Source organism: Myripristis murdjan, chromosome 1 (assembly GCF_902150065.1).
Source record: "Myripristis murdjan chromosome 1, fMyrMur1.1, whole genome shotgun sequence".
Lineage (NCBI taxonomy): Eukaryota > Metazoa > Chordata > Actinopteri > Holocentriformes > Holocentridae > Myripristis > Myripristis murdjan.
The window spans coordinates 14,687,982-14,704,884 of record NC_043980.1 but is presented as its reverse complement, the minus strand read 5'-3'; the positions used below and the strand labels follow the sequence as shown (position 1 = coordinate 14,704,884).

At 43.7% G+C, this 16,903-nt stretch overlaps 1 protein-coding gene across 1 annotated transcript in view; it reads right to left on the bottom strand.

Annotated features, from left to right (window-relative positions):
• usp43a (ubiquitin specific peptidase 43a) overlaps positions 1–16,236 on the bottom strand; it is a 145,468-nt gene extending 129,232 nt beyond the window's left edge. The window contains exons 1-2 of the mRNA XM_030062755.1: positions 15,241–16,236; positions 2,483–2,635 (exon numbers count right to left, since the gene is read on the bottom strand). Coding sequence (XP_029918615.1) covers positions 2,483–2,635; positions 15,241–15,858 — 771 coding nt within the window. The 5' untranslated portion in view covers positions 15,859–16,236. The remainder of the gene's footprint in view (positions 1–2,482; positions 2,636–15,240) is intronic.
• Between the last annotated feature and the right edge of the window lie 667 nt (positions 16,237–16,903).

Below are 16,903 nucleotides of genomic sequence, written 5' to 3'. Positions count from 1 at the left end.
GTAATTAAACACTAGGGGTTTGTCATAGTGAGTGTTGGATCAGAGTAGGCCTTCAAGCCCAGCATTTAATCACACTGCACACACACACACACACACACACACACACACACACACACACACACATAGGTCAGGCCATGGATTACATTTTTCTTAAGTTTTAAAGCCATAGATTAAGTGTCCAAAAATCAATCTGTGGATAAGCACTGGAGATCTAATTCCTAACTACAGCTGAGAAATAATCAGGCAATGATTGAGTTGTGATCCGTGTCCAAAATTTACTCTGTGGCTTGCCAGAAGGATAATTTTACTGGCAAAAATGTTCATAGAGAAATACCGTCTGCACATTTTCAAGGCTACTTTATCCTGTGTATAAAATCACCTACTGAGTGAGACATTTAATAAAAACAGAGGAGCAGATTGAGAGGATTAACTTAAAATTTGCTCGCTCGCTTATAAAGTGGATGTCTTTTGTATTTGTTATTTCATTTGGTGGCATCACATCTGCCTCGTGCTGCCAGAAGAACAAAGTGTTTCGACTTGCATCAAGCTAGTTAACCATCCGACTAGGGGAGAAACAGAAGCTTAGACACCACTGGGTTGAGTAGTGCAGCGTAACAAAAAGCCAATCTGAAGCCTGTTTGATGCAGAGCCACTGTTTTGCTGTGATTTGACTGGCTCACCATCACACAGAGTGTGCGGCGGCCAGCAGTGACACTCGTCTCAAAAAATCACCAGCCAGCGTGTGAGGAGAACTTTATTTATTGATTTATCCACCAAACACATATTTTACCAACATTTGGAGCTTGGCGGATGTTAATTTCAGATCCTGAACATGAAAAAGAGTAACTTCTCAGCTCAGTCATCTCATGTCTGCCTTTCAGTTTGTCTCACTGTATCCGGTCCAGTCCTGGCTCTTTTCCCAGGGTTAGGTTGTAAGGTGAACATCCCACATCACAGAGCGAGGGAGAAAGGAAAGGAGGGTGACAGCGAGAGGGAAAGACATGGGGGAGAGGCTGCTGCCTGCCACTTCAGCAAGCCTCTCCTTTTACATCTCACAGGAGAAGTGCCACTCCACACAAAGGCTCATTTCAGACCGAGGGCCAATGGGTGACCACTGAAACCTGCAGGTATAAGAACCACAACAGCACTCAGGGCGCTGTAAGCCTGGCTCTTCATAGCAAAAGCTCCGTTCCAAGCGCAGTTCGGGGACCTTTGGGGTTGCAGGGATTCAAAGAGGCTTCAGACTCTCCCATAGAAAATCACTCTGCTTTTGTGAATGTGTGTTAATTGATTTCTTTGACAAGGATGAAACAAACTAGCCCGGTGCTATTCTATTCATGTAACAGGAGGACAGCAATAGAGTTTGCCACCGGTGAGGTCAGCATTCCTGAGCTTTTGATAACAAGTTCAAATTATTAAGCCTGTTAAGATGATAGCCGCCTTGACTTGAAAAGGCAATTGTCAATTGATCTTAACAGGCAGGGATCATGGTGCACTTCTGTTACAGAATGCCTCTCTTACTGTGTCTGTTTAAAGCTATTCGGGCTCTTTTCACCCATTGAATTTGAACAAATTATTCAGGGCAGTGCCAAGGACGAACGGCTAAGGTATGTGCCATGAGCCCGTGCTGTCAAGCTGTATTACTTTGAGTCTTGCTGTTGACTTTTGAGGCATGTTATTACCACTTTCTCCAGACTTTCCTCTGTTTTTTTTTGTCACTAAAGTTTCTACAATATGATTCCAATACCAAGCAGAAATGTTCTAAAAGATAATCAGTTCACAGCATTAAAAAATTACTTACTTCTCCTTCTCCTCCTTCTAGTGAGCTCATCAGTCATGTTTAAGGACATGTAACTCAGTTTTATAGGAGACAGTTAAATTCATCAGAGAACATCTTTCGCCTCAGCTTCGCCCACATGTAATACTGATGAGGCAAAAATCCACATAAAATGTTCATAAAACGATGATGAACTTGATGTAAAAATCTATTTTCCGAGCTGGGAGAGTGAGGCAGACGCAGGAGCATTTCGTGACTTACTGTGTGTGTGGCTGTGCAGTCCAATTTAGGATTCAGAGCAAAATGTGATAACATAGTAATAAAATATCACCTGCATTATGGGTAAACCTTCCCTGTGCTTATTCGTCCCACAATGCTGATCATGACAATTGCATCTGGCACAGATTCACTCTTGTGAGCTCTTTGTAATATTATGCCTTTGAGTTCCTCTGACTTGTGTGCTTGATTGTCTCTCTACATTTTAAAAGGCACATGCATAAGACAACACTTTTCTTCCTTTAGCACAATCATATCAGGACTGTGGGCCCTAGGTAGGTTTTGCCTTTTTTGCCTTTTTTGCATTATATGAACATTATTTGCTGTGTTTAGCACGTAAGACCATGTCACAGCCACAACAGTAAAAACAGGCCCGCTCACTGTCCTAACACTGATGATTTTGATTACATGTGGCTGATGTGGCCTTACCTTGGCGGCGGCTTTGGTCTTGCTGCTGCTGCTGTGGTTGTTGGGATTGGGATTGGCGTCTTCATGGACTCTGTCCAAGAGCCACAGGAGGAACTCCAGGGCGTCATGCTGAGAGTTTCCCCGAAACTGAGAGCCATACTTGGACACTATACTCTGAGGAGAAAAGAGACGTCAAAATTAATCTGTCACTTAGGGCGATTTAAAGAGTCATTCACTAAGCACAGCCAGGGCATCCTGCTGGACCATCTAGCTAATGCCGGGCTCAGACTACAAGATTTTAGCCATGATTTTCCAGTCACAGAGAAACTCTGGAGACAAATCGGTGTTCATGCTGGTCACCGAGGCTCCTGCAGTCTGAGCAGTTCAATGACACGTCCCAGACCCGTCTTAGAGCTGTCTTAAGCTGCCAAAAAAAATCACAGTGCTCCTGTAGTTGGAGCGCTCTCAAAGCAGTCTACGACAAGCCCCTGAAGCGGCAGTGAGCAAAAGCCAATGAGAGTGCGAGAGGAAGGTAAAGAACAACTCTCTCTGCAAAATATGCAATCAATGCTGCCCACCGTTGGTCCACATTTTTTGTTCTATCTGGCACAAAACAGTGCACACGTGGTAAGAACAGCAGGCTAAGGTCCACTTTTATCATCAACAACAACAGTAGCCGCTGTGCTTCAACTTCGGCCGCGTCCTCCCAGGAGACAGATGATGTAATTAGTGTACCTTTTCTGCAATCACTTGTGTAGTGTGCGCGCCACAGTGATGAAAAGATACATAAAAAAATGAACAAAACGATTGGGTTGCCTGAAAGAGGAATGCACACTTTCATCTGTAATGTAAGAGTTACACTTTAGCTTGGAAGTGGAGGGAAGAAACTAGAGAGGTAACGACTAGGCAATAATTTAGTTCTCCCTCGTCATCACATAATGCAGAGTCACTTAATGCAGCACCTGTTGGAAGAGATTTTGCTGTGAGAAGATCATATAATAAAGAAAATTTACTCAGACGACAGACGTGTTGCCAGGGAGAAAAGAAGAGCTCTTCGTGAGAAAAGATCATTGCAGTTTTCAGTACAACGTCACTTCATATTGATATGCAGTGATGGGAGTAACGGTGTTACAAAGAAACGGTGTTACTAACGCCGTTACTTTTATCAGTAACGAGTAATCAAAGAAATTACTGTTTCCCCCGTTACAACGCCGTTACAGTTACTGACAATAAAATGCGCCGTTACTAGCCGTTACTTACTACTAATAATTATTATTATTTTATTATCCTATTCAAAAAATGTGCGTCTTGTGGAGAAAAAGCGGTGTGTCAATTTTCAAACCGGTCGGACTTTGCAGTTTTTCGTAACTTATCAACATGCATGGAGAATGACTGAGCACAAATTACAAGAAGCGTATGTGTTCCCGATGGAAGAGCGGATCGTATCCCCGCCTGCCATACAGATGACCGGGGGTTCAATTCCCTACCTGGACAAGCTGGCGTCACTACTTTAAACTATAATGTATTACTTTTTCAAAGTAACGTGCCCAACAGACAATGATAGATGAAATTTGACAGCAATGTCCACACTGCAACAGCAACGCAAAAATATGTGCATTAATAAGAGGATTTAAGAAAAGAAAAAAAGTAATCATAAAAATTACTTTCCCCAGTAATTGAATTACTCTTCTGCAGCAGTAATTGAGTAGTAATCAAAATTACTTTTTTACAGAAGTAATTAGTAATTGTAACTTATTAGTTTTGTGAGTAATTGGTCCCAACACTGTTGATATGTGAAGTTCTCATAAGGTCATATTCACATTGGTCATTTTCACAGTCGGGCAAAACACTGTCACGTGAGGACACACCAGATCACTATGGATACATGAAGCAATCGTACAATAATCTGCATCAGATTACATCTGATTGGTACATGTGGTCACCTGTGGGGAAACGAAGCTCATGGCCACTTCTTCAACTCTAAACCCCAGGGTCTTGAACACTTTGAGGCAGGAAAAGAAATGAGCAAAAAAATTCATTTCCTACACATTCAAAAAAAAATAGAAGTTCAATGAGCCATTCATAAGCTTGTCTTTTTTTTCTTCTTAAAACCATGAAAGATTGAACCAGTGGGTGAGATAATTCTGATTGTATCCAATTCAGCTTCATTTCTCTCAACACATTTCTTGAAAAAAGAGACTTTTTTTTGTAAAAAGTCATAATAAGGTAGATCACTCAATAAACATCAAGAAGAATGACACTTGATTCAAGAACATTCTTTGAACAAATTGATTTATTTCACTCACCCCAGTGATGTTTTTTTAATCTTTTCTTTCTTTTAAGAAAAGTAAGATTTTAAGACCCTGTACTGTCTTGTATAATCTCTTGAGAGAGCTATTACAGGCAGCAGAGAGGCCTGGCTCATGTGAATAATAAAAATCTACTCTTGGGGTACCCGACCATAGTCTGAGAAATCATTCCTCCTGTAATATGTTACAACCCAGGAGATGAATCACACGGGAGATGTCTGGAGGCTGACAGGTGTTAAACAGGAAAAAAAAACACAGACTCTGTCTCATTCAATTATGAGGAGGGAGTTTGCAGTTTATAAGTCGGACAGAGAAAGTGACACACAAAACTAATCACAGCATTAGCGCCGCACTGCCCAAACGCATCCCCCCTTCCCTGTGTGTGACTGACAGGATCCAGGCACTGCTCCTTACCTCATTAAAAATCACCACATCATACCTCCAGTATCCCTGTATCTAAATATAAACACAGGAGGGAGCCCCCCTCCCTTTTTACCTGACAGAGACAGCCCATTAATGAGCTTCATCACAATGAGGCAGCACTGACAGAGGGATGGAGGGATGGATGGATGGCGGGAGAGAGAGGGAGAGAGAGAGAGGGACTGATGGAGTAAGTTACGGGAGGAGGGAGGAGAGCGAAGCTGGCCAAGCTTCAACAGATCCACAAGCATTCGTCTGTCTGCCTTTCAAAAGGACAACTCAGTTGTGGTCAGCCTCAGAAAGAGAGAGCGGAAAACCGAGGCAGCAGAGCTTTTCAAAGCTGTGGACTGAATAACAGAGAGGGAGAGAGAGAGAGAGAGAGAGAGAGAGAGAGAGAGAGAGAGAGAGAGAGAGAGAGAGAGAGAGAGAGAGAGTTGCCAAGGTTGCCGTCGTCTTGCTGTGTCCAGGAACAGATGCCTGATGACATCAAAAGGTCATGACTTCATTAGGATGACTTTTCTGCTTCGTCTATCTCTGTCCCTCTCTCTTGTTTTCTCCCTCTCACTTTTCTCTCTGTTTGGGTGTATGTGTGTGTTTGTGTGTGTGTGTGTGTGTGTGTGTGTGTGTGTGGCACATATCAGGTTCACTTAGGTTTTACTGCGCTTCATGTTGTCTTCAGGAGTCTTAATGCTGAAACGCACCATGTTGCCTCCGTGTTTAGAGTGAAGTTTAGAGTGAATTGGCAAAGCTGGCTTAACAAGTATTATGTTATTATCGCCTGATTCTGCCTTGTTTCAACACACACACACACACACACACACACACACACACACACACACACACACCGATATAGATGATAAATAGAGAGAGAGAGAGTTCCTGAAAACAGAGAAACTGCTTGGAAACAAATACAATTATTACAACTGAGACTAAATGACTTGTTAAGATGGAGATTTTTTTTTTCTTTTTTTTTTGCAGTGTAAGGCAAAAACTAAAAAAAAATTAAAAATGACCAAAGAGGAGAACAATGAGGAAGACAAGAGGGCAAAGTAAGAATAGCTGACATATCAGGTCTCTCTGTAAACACTCCAGCGATGTTCAAAGTTGGCCCGGCCGCTGCTCTGGCGAGATCTTGTTTGACAAGCAAACACTTGGGTGCTGGTAAAGGTAGAGATAAAGGTGAGCTGAGGGTCAGTCCGAGGGAGCACGGAGCATCAACACTGAACTATTGACCAGTCTGCAGGGCATGAAATTGGTGAACAAAGGTACAAATCACTCCAGGAAGTAAAATCGAGTTTGACTCCTGGGTGTGTCAAGGTTTTTTTTTTTTTTTTTAGTTTTTTTTAATCCTCTGTTTTCCCATCAAAAGAAAGAAAGAAAGAAAGAAAGACAGAAAATAGAACACAGCCATTAGGCGGCACAGTCTCCACAACAGGGTTCACGACCTCCTGGTACTCAGCAGATGCCGGCCTGCCTCCAGACTCGGATGTCTGTTTCAGTGTCCCGTCTCGCTAACCTTGCCTCACCTCACACCATTAACCCCCAACTCCCCCGTCCATCTTCCCACTCTGTAAACAGTGATGGATCTGCAGCAGAGTGCTGGCAGGACGGGGAATTTACCATAAACATACATCAAGCAAATGACCCTCCGTCGCTCCCTCAAAAACCCATTTGCGCCACCTCACCTCATCGTGCTCCAGCCTGCCAAACAGGCCCGGCTGGATTCCTCAGTGACGGACTGAGAGTGTTGCTGACAAATTATGACGGGGCAGAACCTTTAGAGGCAGTGCACAGGTACACACACACACACACACACACACTACCCATTCCCCCTACAGGTGTGGCTGGAATGAGGCTGGATAGAATCTATCATTACTGGCTGATCCATTTGCTGTTTCATTTTTCAGCGGCCTGGTGTTGCCAGCTCTCCTCTGCTGTCTGACCAGACCAGACGCAGGGCAGTCATCACTTACCGCCTCTACCTCTCTCTCTCTCTCCATCTTTCTGTTTTTCCTCCATCATTTCTCTGTCTGAAGCTCTCCCCTCTCTCACCCCTCCACCTCTGTTTTTGTCTCTCTCTCTCTCTCTCTTTTTCTTTCCTCTCTATCAATCCCAAGCCATCCATTCACTCCACTAATCAATCCCAGCTAAGCTCCAACCACCCCTGCCACCCCTGGAGGACACACACACATACACACACACACACATATACACTCAGCGGCCACTTTATTAGGTCCACCTGCACGATCTAATACAATCCAATACAACTGTTCTGCCATAAAGTTTACTTTTACAATGCCCATAATGTTCTGGTTTTCCTTTGTCCCAGTAACAGAGGTGTTCATCCAATTCTGTGTTTGGTATTGAACTCACAGTTTGTGGTGCTGTTGTACTGGAGTGCATTTTACTGAGATGTGTTTCTAATATTCTGTCCCCATCATGTCTATAAATAAAAATTAGAAACACCTCTAAATATTATGGAGTCCAGTACAAGACCTCTGCGAACTAAAACCTCAATAATAAACACAGAATTAAATTCACACATTCCCCACAATGTCAGCAAAAACTTGACTTTATAAACTTTCTTAAAAGGTAGAATTTATGGCAGAGCTGTTGCACTGAACTGCATTAGATTGTACAGGTGGACCTAATAAAGTGGCAACTGAGTGTGTGTATATACAGATGATACATGCAGGCAATGTAGCACCTGTACTTGTCTGCTTCTCGTGCTCCTCAGACAAACCCTCCCACCACACCCGCTCCAAACTAATCAGCCTGCTCCTTCCTGTGCCATCCTAGGATTCACCTCCAGAAGAAAACAAACCCAGGTACGTATTTCTGATGACACAAGGAACTCAGCATCTTGGACTCAGAGACTCATTCGGTCCAGGACCCTGAGAAGCTTGGATATCCTGCAATAGTGGTGCCAGCCAGCTGAGACTGAGCAAAGCCTGGCGTCCGCACTCGTCCCCAATGTGGGATTTACTGGCGATCAGGAAGAAATAAGAGGGGATGAGATGCGATGAAAATAATCGCCTCTGAATGGTTTACAGCCTGGGAAAGGCTCCCCGGGCTCTGCTGAAACTGAGAAATTGATACACTGAGGACTCGCGGCTCAGGCTGTAAATATGCTGTTGTGTGCACAGCGGAGGGTAGGAAGCTGTATCTGTCAAGAGCAGCAGGAATATATACGGGTATGTATAGTTATGTGCCATATCCATGCACTTTCCTTCACTAAGATAAAGTAGGAAGGTCGTCCCAGACCCTCTTCCATGATTGGGTGATCGTGGTCTTGCAGACCAGACTTATGAGGATTGATTTATTCCCATGGCTTTCTACAGCATGTCGCTTCTCGCTGGGTGCATAAATCATGGGTTTGGGGGGCAATAAATCTGTGGAAAACGCTCTCGTACTGCTGTGCTTACATAAATACAGTGTAGACACTTCTCTTTTGCTTTATTGCTTTTTGTCACAGTGATGCAGGTAGTGCTCACCGAGTCGTGGAAAAGCATGCTGTTTCCAAACACACACAGTGGATCTGTCAGCCATATGCTGCCAAACTTCGTGTTTTACAAGTGTGCGAGAAAATATATTCACTGCCCAGCTCACATAAACAACTGCCACATTACATATATCGCTGTCGTTACATATCTCTGATCCACTTCCTTCATATGAATGGCCTGATTGCTACGCTTATGATTGAGAGACAAAACAACCTTATCAACTCCTGCCTGTTTTAGGCCTGGTGCTGTTTACCCTGCTGCAATCTTCATCTTAACAAGTCAGTTCATCGCAAATTGGTGTTGTAAACTTATTTTTCTTAAAACTGAAAAATCTGTCTGTGGACTATGAACTTGTTTCCAGAATTGTCATTTTCTTGACACAAGGGCACTTATCTGCTTAATTTTAACTTATTTCAACATATTTGTTTTTGTTCACAGAAAAAAAAATATCCTAAAAAAAAATGTTTAACTGCAGAGGAAACAAGTGGGATTGAATTTTTTGACTGAACATGAGACTAAATGACTTGTTACATTTTTTTTTTTTTCTTTTGCAGTGACAATCAATCTAAAATGGAAGGCAGGCTGAGTGTACAAATGTGGCACAGACAGTCCAGGTGGTACACATCCCCACCAGCGTGAGTGTGTGTGCATGTGTATTTCTACAAACAATGTATACATCTTCGCCACTGAGAGTGAGAATGAGAGTGGCTCTTGAAGGAGAGCAGAGACAAGAAAAGGCAAACAAACCATCCGTCTCTCTGCCCTGCTTGGCTGTCACACACTTCCTGCACTCCCAGAACAAACAAGCCGACTTAAAACACCAGGCCTCTTCTTCCCTGCTGCCTGAGATGAGCTCCTCTGGCCTCAAAGAGCTGCATCCTGTCAAGCGTAAAAAGTGAGAATTCAGGCTCCTCTGCGCTACCGTGACTTGGACAACTTCTTGAAGTAGTTTCTGTATCATTACCGTGTTGTTAAATCCTTTATAGGCCTGGAGCGCAAAGGAAGGCATAGCTGAGAGAAGGCATACATGCTCAGTAAGCCTTCCATTGGTGAATACTGTAAAAGGACAAAGTTCCCTCTGTAAACAAGTAAACATGCCAGCACCCATGAATGATGCAGCCTTTAATCTCTAATTGTAACATCCCCGTCAGGCCAATGTGTCAAATTTGCAAGTACAGTTGGATTTATATAACAAGTTCCACGTCAGTCTGTCTTGTGTATGGGGCCTTTCAAGGTAATAAATGTTAATTTGTAAACAAAAGAACCCTTTCAGGTCATGCAGTTCAGCAATACTACCTTAAGCGGGTAGGCTGGGTACTGTCTGATGGGATGCATTTTATTTTATTTATTTTACATAAGGCTGTGAGAAATATCTGAGCATGAACATCAAATATAACATTACTTGTGACTGAATATCTTGCTATCACACTACTGTGACAATATTGAAAGGATGACTATTGGTGCTTTCATAAGGTATTTACACACCAGAGATTTTTGATAAACAATCATTAGGAATGTGGAAATGATGACCTAACAGGTAGAAAAAAAATAATAGAACAGCTAAATCTGAGGAAAGACATTACTGACTGTGCAGAGAGAGTCACACAGGCAGAGACATTGTGTGTTTGCATGTGTGTGTGTGTGTGTGTGTGTGTTAAGTCATTACGAAAATCAATAAAGACATTGTTGGGGAGAACAGCCAGAAAAGTCAAATAAATTCAGAAAATTGCATCATTTTACTGTAATGTAGCCTTTAAACCAGGAAAAGACAACATGAATGCCATATCACAATATTATGGTATCCAAAATCCCAAACGATATCTTATCTTATATCCCAATATTGATACATCAATATGCCACTCGACCCTTGACTATGGCTGGGCGATAAAAAAGTGTACATTTTAAATTGATGCAAAAACTGGCTGAATCATAAAATTGAGATTTATGTAAGTTACAATGTTAAAATAGCTGCTGAGCACGCTATCAAATCAGCCCCACTTCACTCAGGTACACAGAACATGCATGCCCAGAAAATCATGGGTGACTCACTAGTCTTATAATCATGCCTGCAATGATTCCCAGCAGTTAGTAGTAGCAATTACCGAAAAAAAAAAAAAAAAAACAAGAAAAACTCAGGATTAAAATTATGAATCAAGAAGTGTTTGAAAAAAACTGAGATTTTATTTTCTTTGGCCATATCACCCAGTCCTACCATAGACCTACGCAAGAAGAAAAACTGTATGGCAATGAATAGCATGGAATACAGAGGGTATATGTGACCCCTTATGATCACTATAGAGCCAAATTGATACGTCTTCCCTGTCCTACAGTTGAACAGCATGTTATCGGTGGTGAGATGGTCATGTGCAAGTATGTGTGTCGTGGTTGAAGGAAGCCAGGTCAGGGTTGAATGTTTGGTGAAAGGTCAGAGTGCGGTGTTACTGTGAGGCCATATGCCCAAAGATGGTGTTGAGGTGACACTTCCATTTTTCTCCATGTAACCCTGCTGCCCTAAGACTGATTCCCACAGGACCTTTCTCTCATCATTAACACTGTCCACGGGAATAAACTACCTGTGGGAGTGAATGGCTTTTAGATTAATTAATAGATTAATCTAATAATTTAATTTACCGGATTGAAGAATTTGTTTACACTACGAAACACAATGTCTACACTTTTGATCCAAAAACTGGCATTATGTAACAGCTCAGTATGATTTCACAAGTATTTTTGCTTGTGATGTTTGTAAACTCTGGAGTGAAACATAGCACGCTAAGAAAATAGAGGAAAACCTATTTCCCATCTTCAAGTCAGACTCTTCCGGGAGATATGTGAGTACACCCAAACTTTAGATGCTGACTGAATTCCCCGCTGTATCTTTGTAAAACGCCTTAAGTCACGCTACTATCTTCATGCTAAAGTGGAGACACTGTTGTGACTCCTACTCACAGGCTCATGGCTCCTACTCACTCCTAATCTCAATCTCAAAAATAACAAAAGTTTAGAAGACGCTGAACAAACAAGGAAAAGTAAGCAGCTGAAGTATGAAGAGAGCCCCCACCTCAGAGAAATGCTTTTCCGCCTGAGTAAAGGCAGCACTTTGCCTTTTTTTAAAGTACCGAGAGAATTGGCGATAATGATCAGTTGTCAAAGTTGTCTGTCCCTTTTCTGATCGCAGGCTAAGGGGGGGGTCTTTTCTTTTGTGTATCACAGGTGGGAAGATTGTGTTGTTTTCTAGAAACACTCTCTCCCTCGCTCTCTCTCTCTCTCTCTCCCAGTGCGCACCACTGGAGCTGTCTCGGCGGAGGGGAGGGGGGTCTTCCTTTTCCACACTAAATGCACTAGAATTATTTTTGCTACAGTAAACATCCTCTCTGTAGCTTCACCCTGGGATGAGCAGCCAGACAGAAATCACTGCATTGATGTGATGGGGCGAGGCGAAAAGTGGGAGTGAAGGACAAGTTTTCCTTTTATCGCTGCCAACAGAGATGAGAGGTATTAGAGGAAAATAAAAGAGGGAGTGATAACCTCTGTTCAAAACAGAGTGACCCATTCAAATATTAAATTCAAGGGCTAAGAAGCATTTCAGTTTAACGGATGAGAATTTGGTTGACTAATACCAGCCACTGTGTGAAACTCAACTCGTTGCACATGGCCTTAATAGGAGAGACGGAGATGAAATCACACATTCTGTCACTTGTAAAGTAGCTGTGAAAGTTCGAGGACTGTTGTCTCACTGCAAGAGACATGCAGCCAAGGTGAGGCCCGGAATTACTACATGGTTATTAAATGAATGAGAGTGAGATGATGGAGGTTTGTAAGGCCCGCAAGGGAACATTTGCTTCACATCTTTTGCATTGTATGCATAACCTATGTCCTGAAATCAAAAGGAATAAATTCCATATTTTTGTGCAAACACCAACTGAAGGCCGATAAATAATAAATTCATTAATTCCCGATCTCTACATTCAAGGTCTTTAATCCATATTCACAAAGTTTTCAAGGCCTTGTTCTATTTTCCTTTTCAAGTCTTGAATGATTTTCAGAGTCAGCAGGCACTCCTGTAAGCTCACTGAGGATGACAAGAGTGATCTCTGCTTCTTAAATCTTACATGTATGCAGGTACTCAGTTTTAATGATCCACTGAACCAAGACTCTTTGTCTTTAACAGATCGGGGACAAGACACTGCAGAGCTCTTCTTCACTGCACTTCACACTAGAAATCTGCTGTTCATCTTTGAATTTTCCTGAGGGGACATTCAGCATGGCCCCCTTAATTTCTCAGAAGACACAACTATCAACCTTGGAATTAAGGTGCTCATTTTTCAAAAGGATGGTGTGTGTGCTGGCTTTTTCTGAAGAAACTGGCGCTGTATTCTCAAAACATGAATAGTTTGAATTATTAAAGTATGAAGTACTCCCTTTTCCTTATAGGTTTGGAGTATGCTGCTCTATCTTTCACACATGTGCTATTAAGTCACTGCTAAAAAATTCACACAAATATCTTCTGTTTCCACTGTACACTCATTCCCACTAACCCATCTTGCTAAAAGAGGTACTGAGTGGCCAAAAATAAGAGGCAGTGAGTATGTGTGTGCGCCTGTGTGATTGTTTGTTAGTGCATGTGTGTGCATGCACATCCCATACTCCCCTACAACGTCCCCCAGGCTGTTGATGCAACAGAGCAGTCACCACTCAGTCAGCCTACTGCTCGAGTGTCATTCAATAAGCCCAGAGGGAAGGCTCTGGACCCTGTAGCCCTGACACAGGGCCTGAGCCTGGCACCACACCTGGCTGGCTGAAGTATCAGGAGGTCTTAACTGTGTATGTGTGTGCGTGTAAGTGTGTCTCTGTGCATGTGAGCATGAGCACGCACTCTCCACTCACTGGCTGATTTGATTTATTTAGATTTGACAAGTGTAATGGTGTGGAGGTAATGTAGTTTTGGGGCATGCATTTCACAATTTGTGTTAGGAAGAGGAATGCCTGACAGACACACACACTCTTGCACACACGCACGCACGCACACGCACACACACACACACACATGCACACGGCCACCATAAGCTCTCAACCCCTCCACGCACGCATGAATTATACACTCAATATGTATGTTTGTGAAGACTGAGACTACAGTGAATGAATGAATGAATGAATGAATGAATGAACAAAATAAAATGAGTGGTGCTTGATCTCACATAATTTACATGTGTGTCCATATGAAACCACTTTCAAAAGTATCTGCAGTTTGCCTGTTCCATTGGCTGGTTGGCTGCAGGGTTTCATTGACATGCTGTTAGCCCAGGGCAAAGAGAGAGGAGGTGCACGCCCTCTGGCATGTGAAATAATCCCAGGTATAGGCAGCCAGGGAATGCAGACCAGCCACCTTGAAGTGCTGCATGTAGGGCAGGCTAACCAAGCAAGGCCATGGTAGCCTGCATACAGATGTAGCCAGAATCACACACACACACACACGCATTACCATTGCTGGTGAACATACATGAGGCAAAGTGTCGCAACAGAGGTGAGCTTTGTTTTTTTATTACTGCAGGTCTGCCTCACCTATTTGACCACTGGCCGGCTCCTCCCCCTGAGTGGAGAAATGCTACCTGTGCGCTTTAATTCACGGAAATAGACCGCTGTCTTGTGAGCTACATTCATACACAAGTCGCCCGTGCTTCTGTGTTCATTCAAATATCTGTTTCACTGACAAACTGAGACAATGTCGGTTTGTAATATTGCTCGCAAATCCCCCAAATCCTCTAAACGTGAGTGCTGCGCTGGAAACCATACAGCTGAGCAGTAGGAGTGCGCAGGACGCAGGCCATGTGCCAAAGCATTAATGACTATGTACTGTAACAATTGAGGTAAATCGGCCTACTTGTAGCTGGGGGATTGTGAGGAAAAATATATAAATAGCCTAAATATAGTGATACATGGTGAGCGTGCTCTAAAGCCCCACGTGTAAACGTTGGCCCGCTTCTGTTGGTACAGTGAATAACGTTTCTGAAGGGGTGTGATTCATCAGTCAAATGCTAATTTTGGTTTCACAATTGGAAAGCGTCATATTTTGCCCCATGGCCCAGTTATAGTGCAAAAAAGGTCAAGTCATTCCTTAATTGATGTCTTCACCCATCAAGTAAAGTGCTGTGTGCATAGCTGTAATTTATCCAGAAGTAGTATCCAGAGGCATAGGGTACTTTTTCTGAGCGCTGCTTTCGCTCATCATAACAAGAAGCAAGGACCTTCTGGCTCTATAACTTACAAGATTGTGCCTTATAACCTTACCAGCTACAGTTCCCAAAGGAAAAACAAAAAATGTAGAGAGGCCGATGTGAAATGAAGTTCAATTCAGGTCAGTCCGACTGTGCATTACGGGGATGGCAGCGAAGAAATGTTGCCAAAGCAGTACAGTCGCTTGTCAACTGGGGGGCTATTGTGCACCGACAGATGACTAATGGTGAAACAAACAAACATAAACAATAAACAGCAGAGTTGTCAGCAATAAATTTAATAGAAAAACAACTAGTGCCGTCTGTGTCCTCACCTTGAACTCCACAGACAGCTGCGGTGTGTACTCCAGCGTCCACAGCGCTCGAACCAGCGACGCCAACTGCTCGGTCACCTCTCCCCTGGTGGTCTGCGGCTCCTCGCCTCTCACCACCCCGTTCACCTTCCTGAGACACAAATCCGACTTGTACTGCTCCAGCCCGAGGTACTCCGCCAGCAGGTCCGTGTTGCTGAGGCACTGGACCACGGCGTTCATGAAACAGGTGTTGCCGTGGTTCTTCAGCCCCAGCACCCCGGGCGTCTTGTCGCCATAGCACCACGACAGCCTGTCTTTCACCGAGCCGTGAGATGAGGACACGGTGGAGCTCTTCTTCACCGTACCCTCCCTGGAGATCTGCGGAAAGTCGTCTTTGAACCCCCCCGAGGAGGCGCTTTGCCCGAAGCCGCCGTCGTCGTCCTCTGCGTCCGGCGGCTCCGCGTCGCCAAAGTGCGCCAAAGTGCCCAAAGTTTTCAGGATCCTGCTCATAAAATTCCCGACAGACCTCAACGATTTCCTCCTGAAAAGCCTCGCGGTTTTGTATTTCTTCTCTTTACGCTTCGTCGATTTGGGCTTCATTGGCTGTTTTCTTACCTTGTTCTCCTTGCGGGTATCCATGGCTATTTAACTGAGCGGGACCAGGAGAAAATGAGACAGCGGCTGTGGAGTAGAGTCGCACCTGTCTGCCAGACTGTCTACCCCTCCTCCTTTTTCCCTCTCTCTGGAGACCTACTACTGAGGTGGCACCGACTTGGTGCCAATAAGGCACATAATCACTAATATAATTCCCTTGACATTCCCGCAATTCCCAGTGCGTAATGGTCTTCGATCCCCGTATTTTAATGGTGACGCGCTCACCAGGAACTACAGAGATGAGCTGCTTCCTTCCCTTCCCATAAGCTCAGTTACACTCACTCATCGATGGCTCTCAGCGCTGGATCGTGCGCTGTAGCTGGCGATCTTTCACTCTCTCTCCCTCCCGTCCTCCCTCCTTCCATTTCTCCTCTCCAGTCAGTCCTTCTGGGTTGAGTAAGTTTCTATTTGGCGGACTGTGTAACGCCCGCCCTCCCACGATGAATTTAATTAACCTAAATTAGAAGTTTCTTATAATGAAACGACAGCTACACAGCGCACAAGAATGTAGTGAAATGGTGAAATGTATACATTAACCACTTTGTTCAGTCCTTATTTTTTTTTTTCATTTCGCTTCAGTGAGGGTTAACTGAGAGCGCAACAAGGAAGTCGTGGTCATTTCAAAGTGTCACAAATTCTAGCCTTCAGCCGCCCCCTACTGTATGACCAATCATAACATCACCTGCCCAAACAGCCGCGGAAAGGGATCAGGCTATGTACTGTATTCACTGGTAGCCAGGGGAAACATTAATGACAACTGTCGGCTCATTGCTTCACTGTGGGCAGCAGACACCACTCCGCGCTGTATGTAGTGCATGAGCAGTCAAGTGCCCAATACATTGCAGTGTTTAGGATCCTAAGCTTGCCCAATGAACATGTATTACAGGTAGCTGAGATACTGCAATATATAAAGTACATATTGTATCACATTGCAAATTTACAAATGTATCAATATGCAAACCAGGGGCTTTCAGGTCCCTTGGTGGTCTGTGGCCCCAGGGTATGCTCCACTGTTGGTAATCTAGGCATG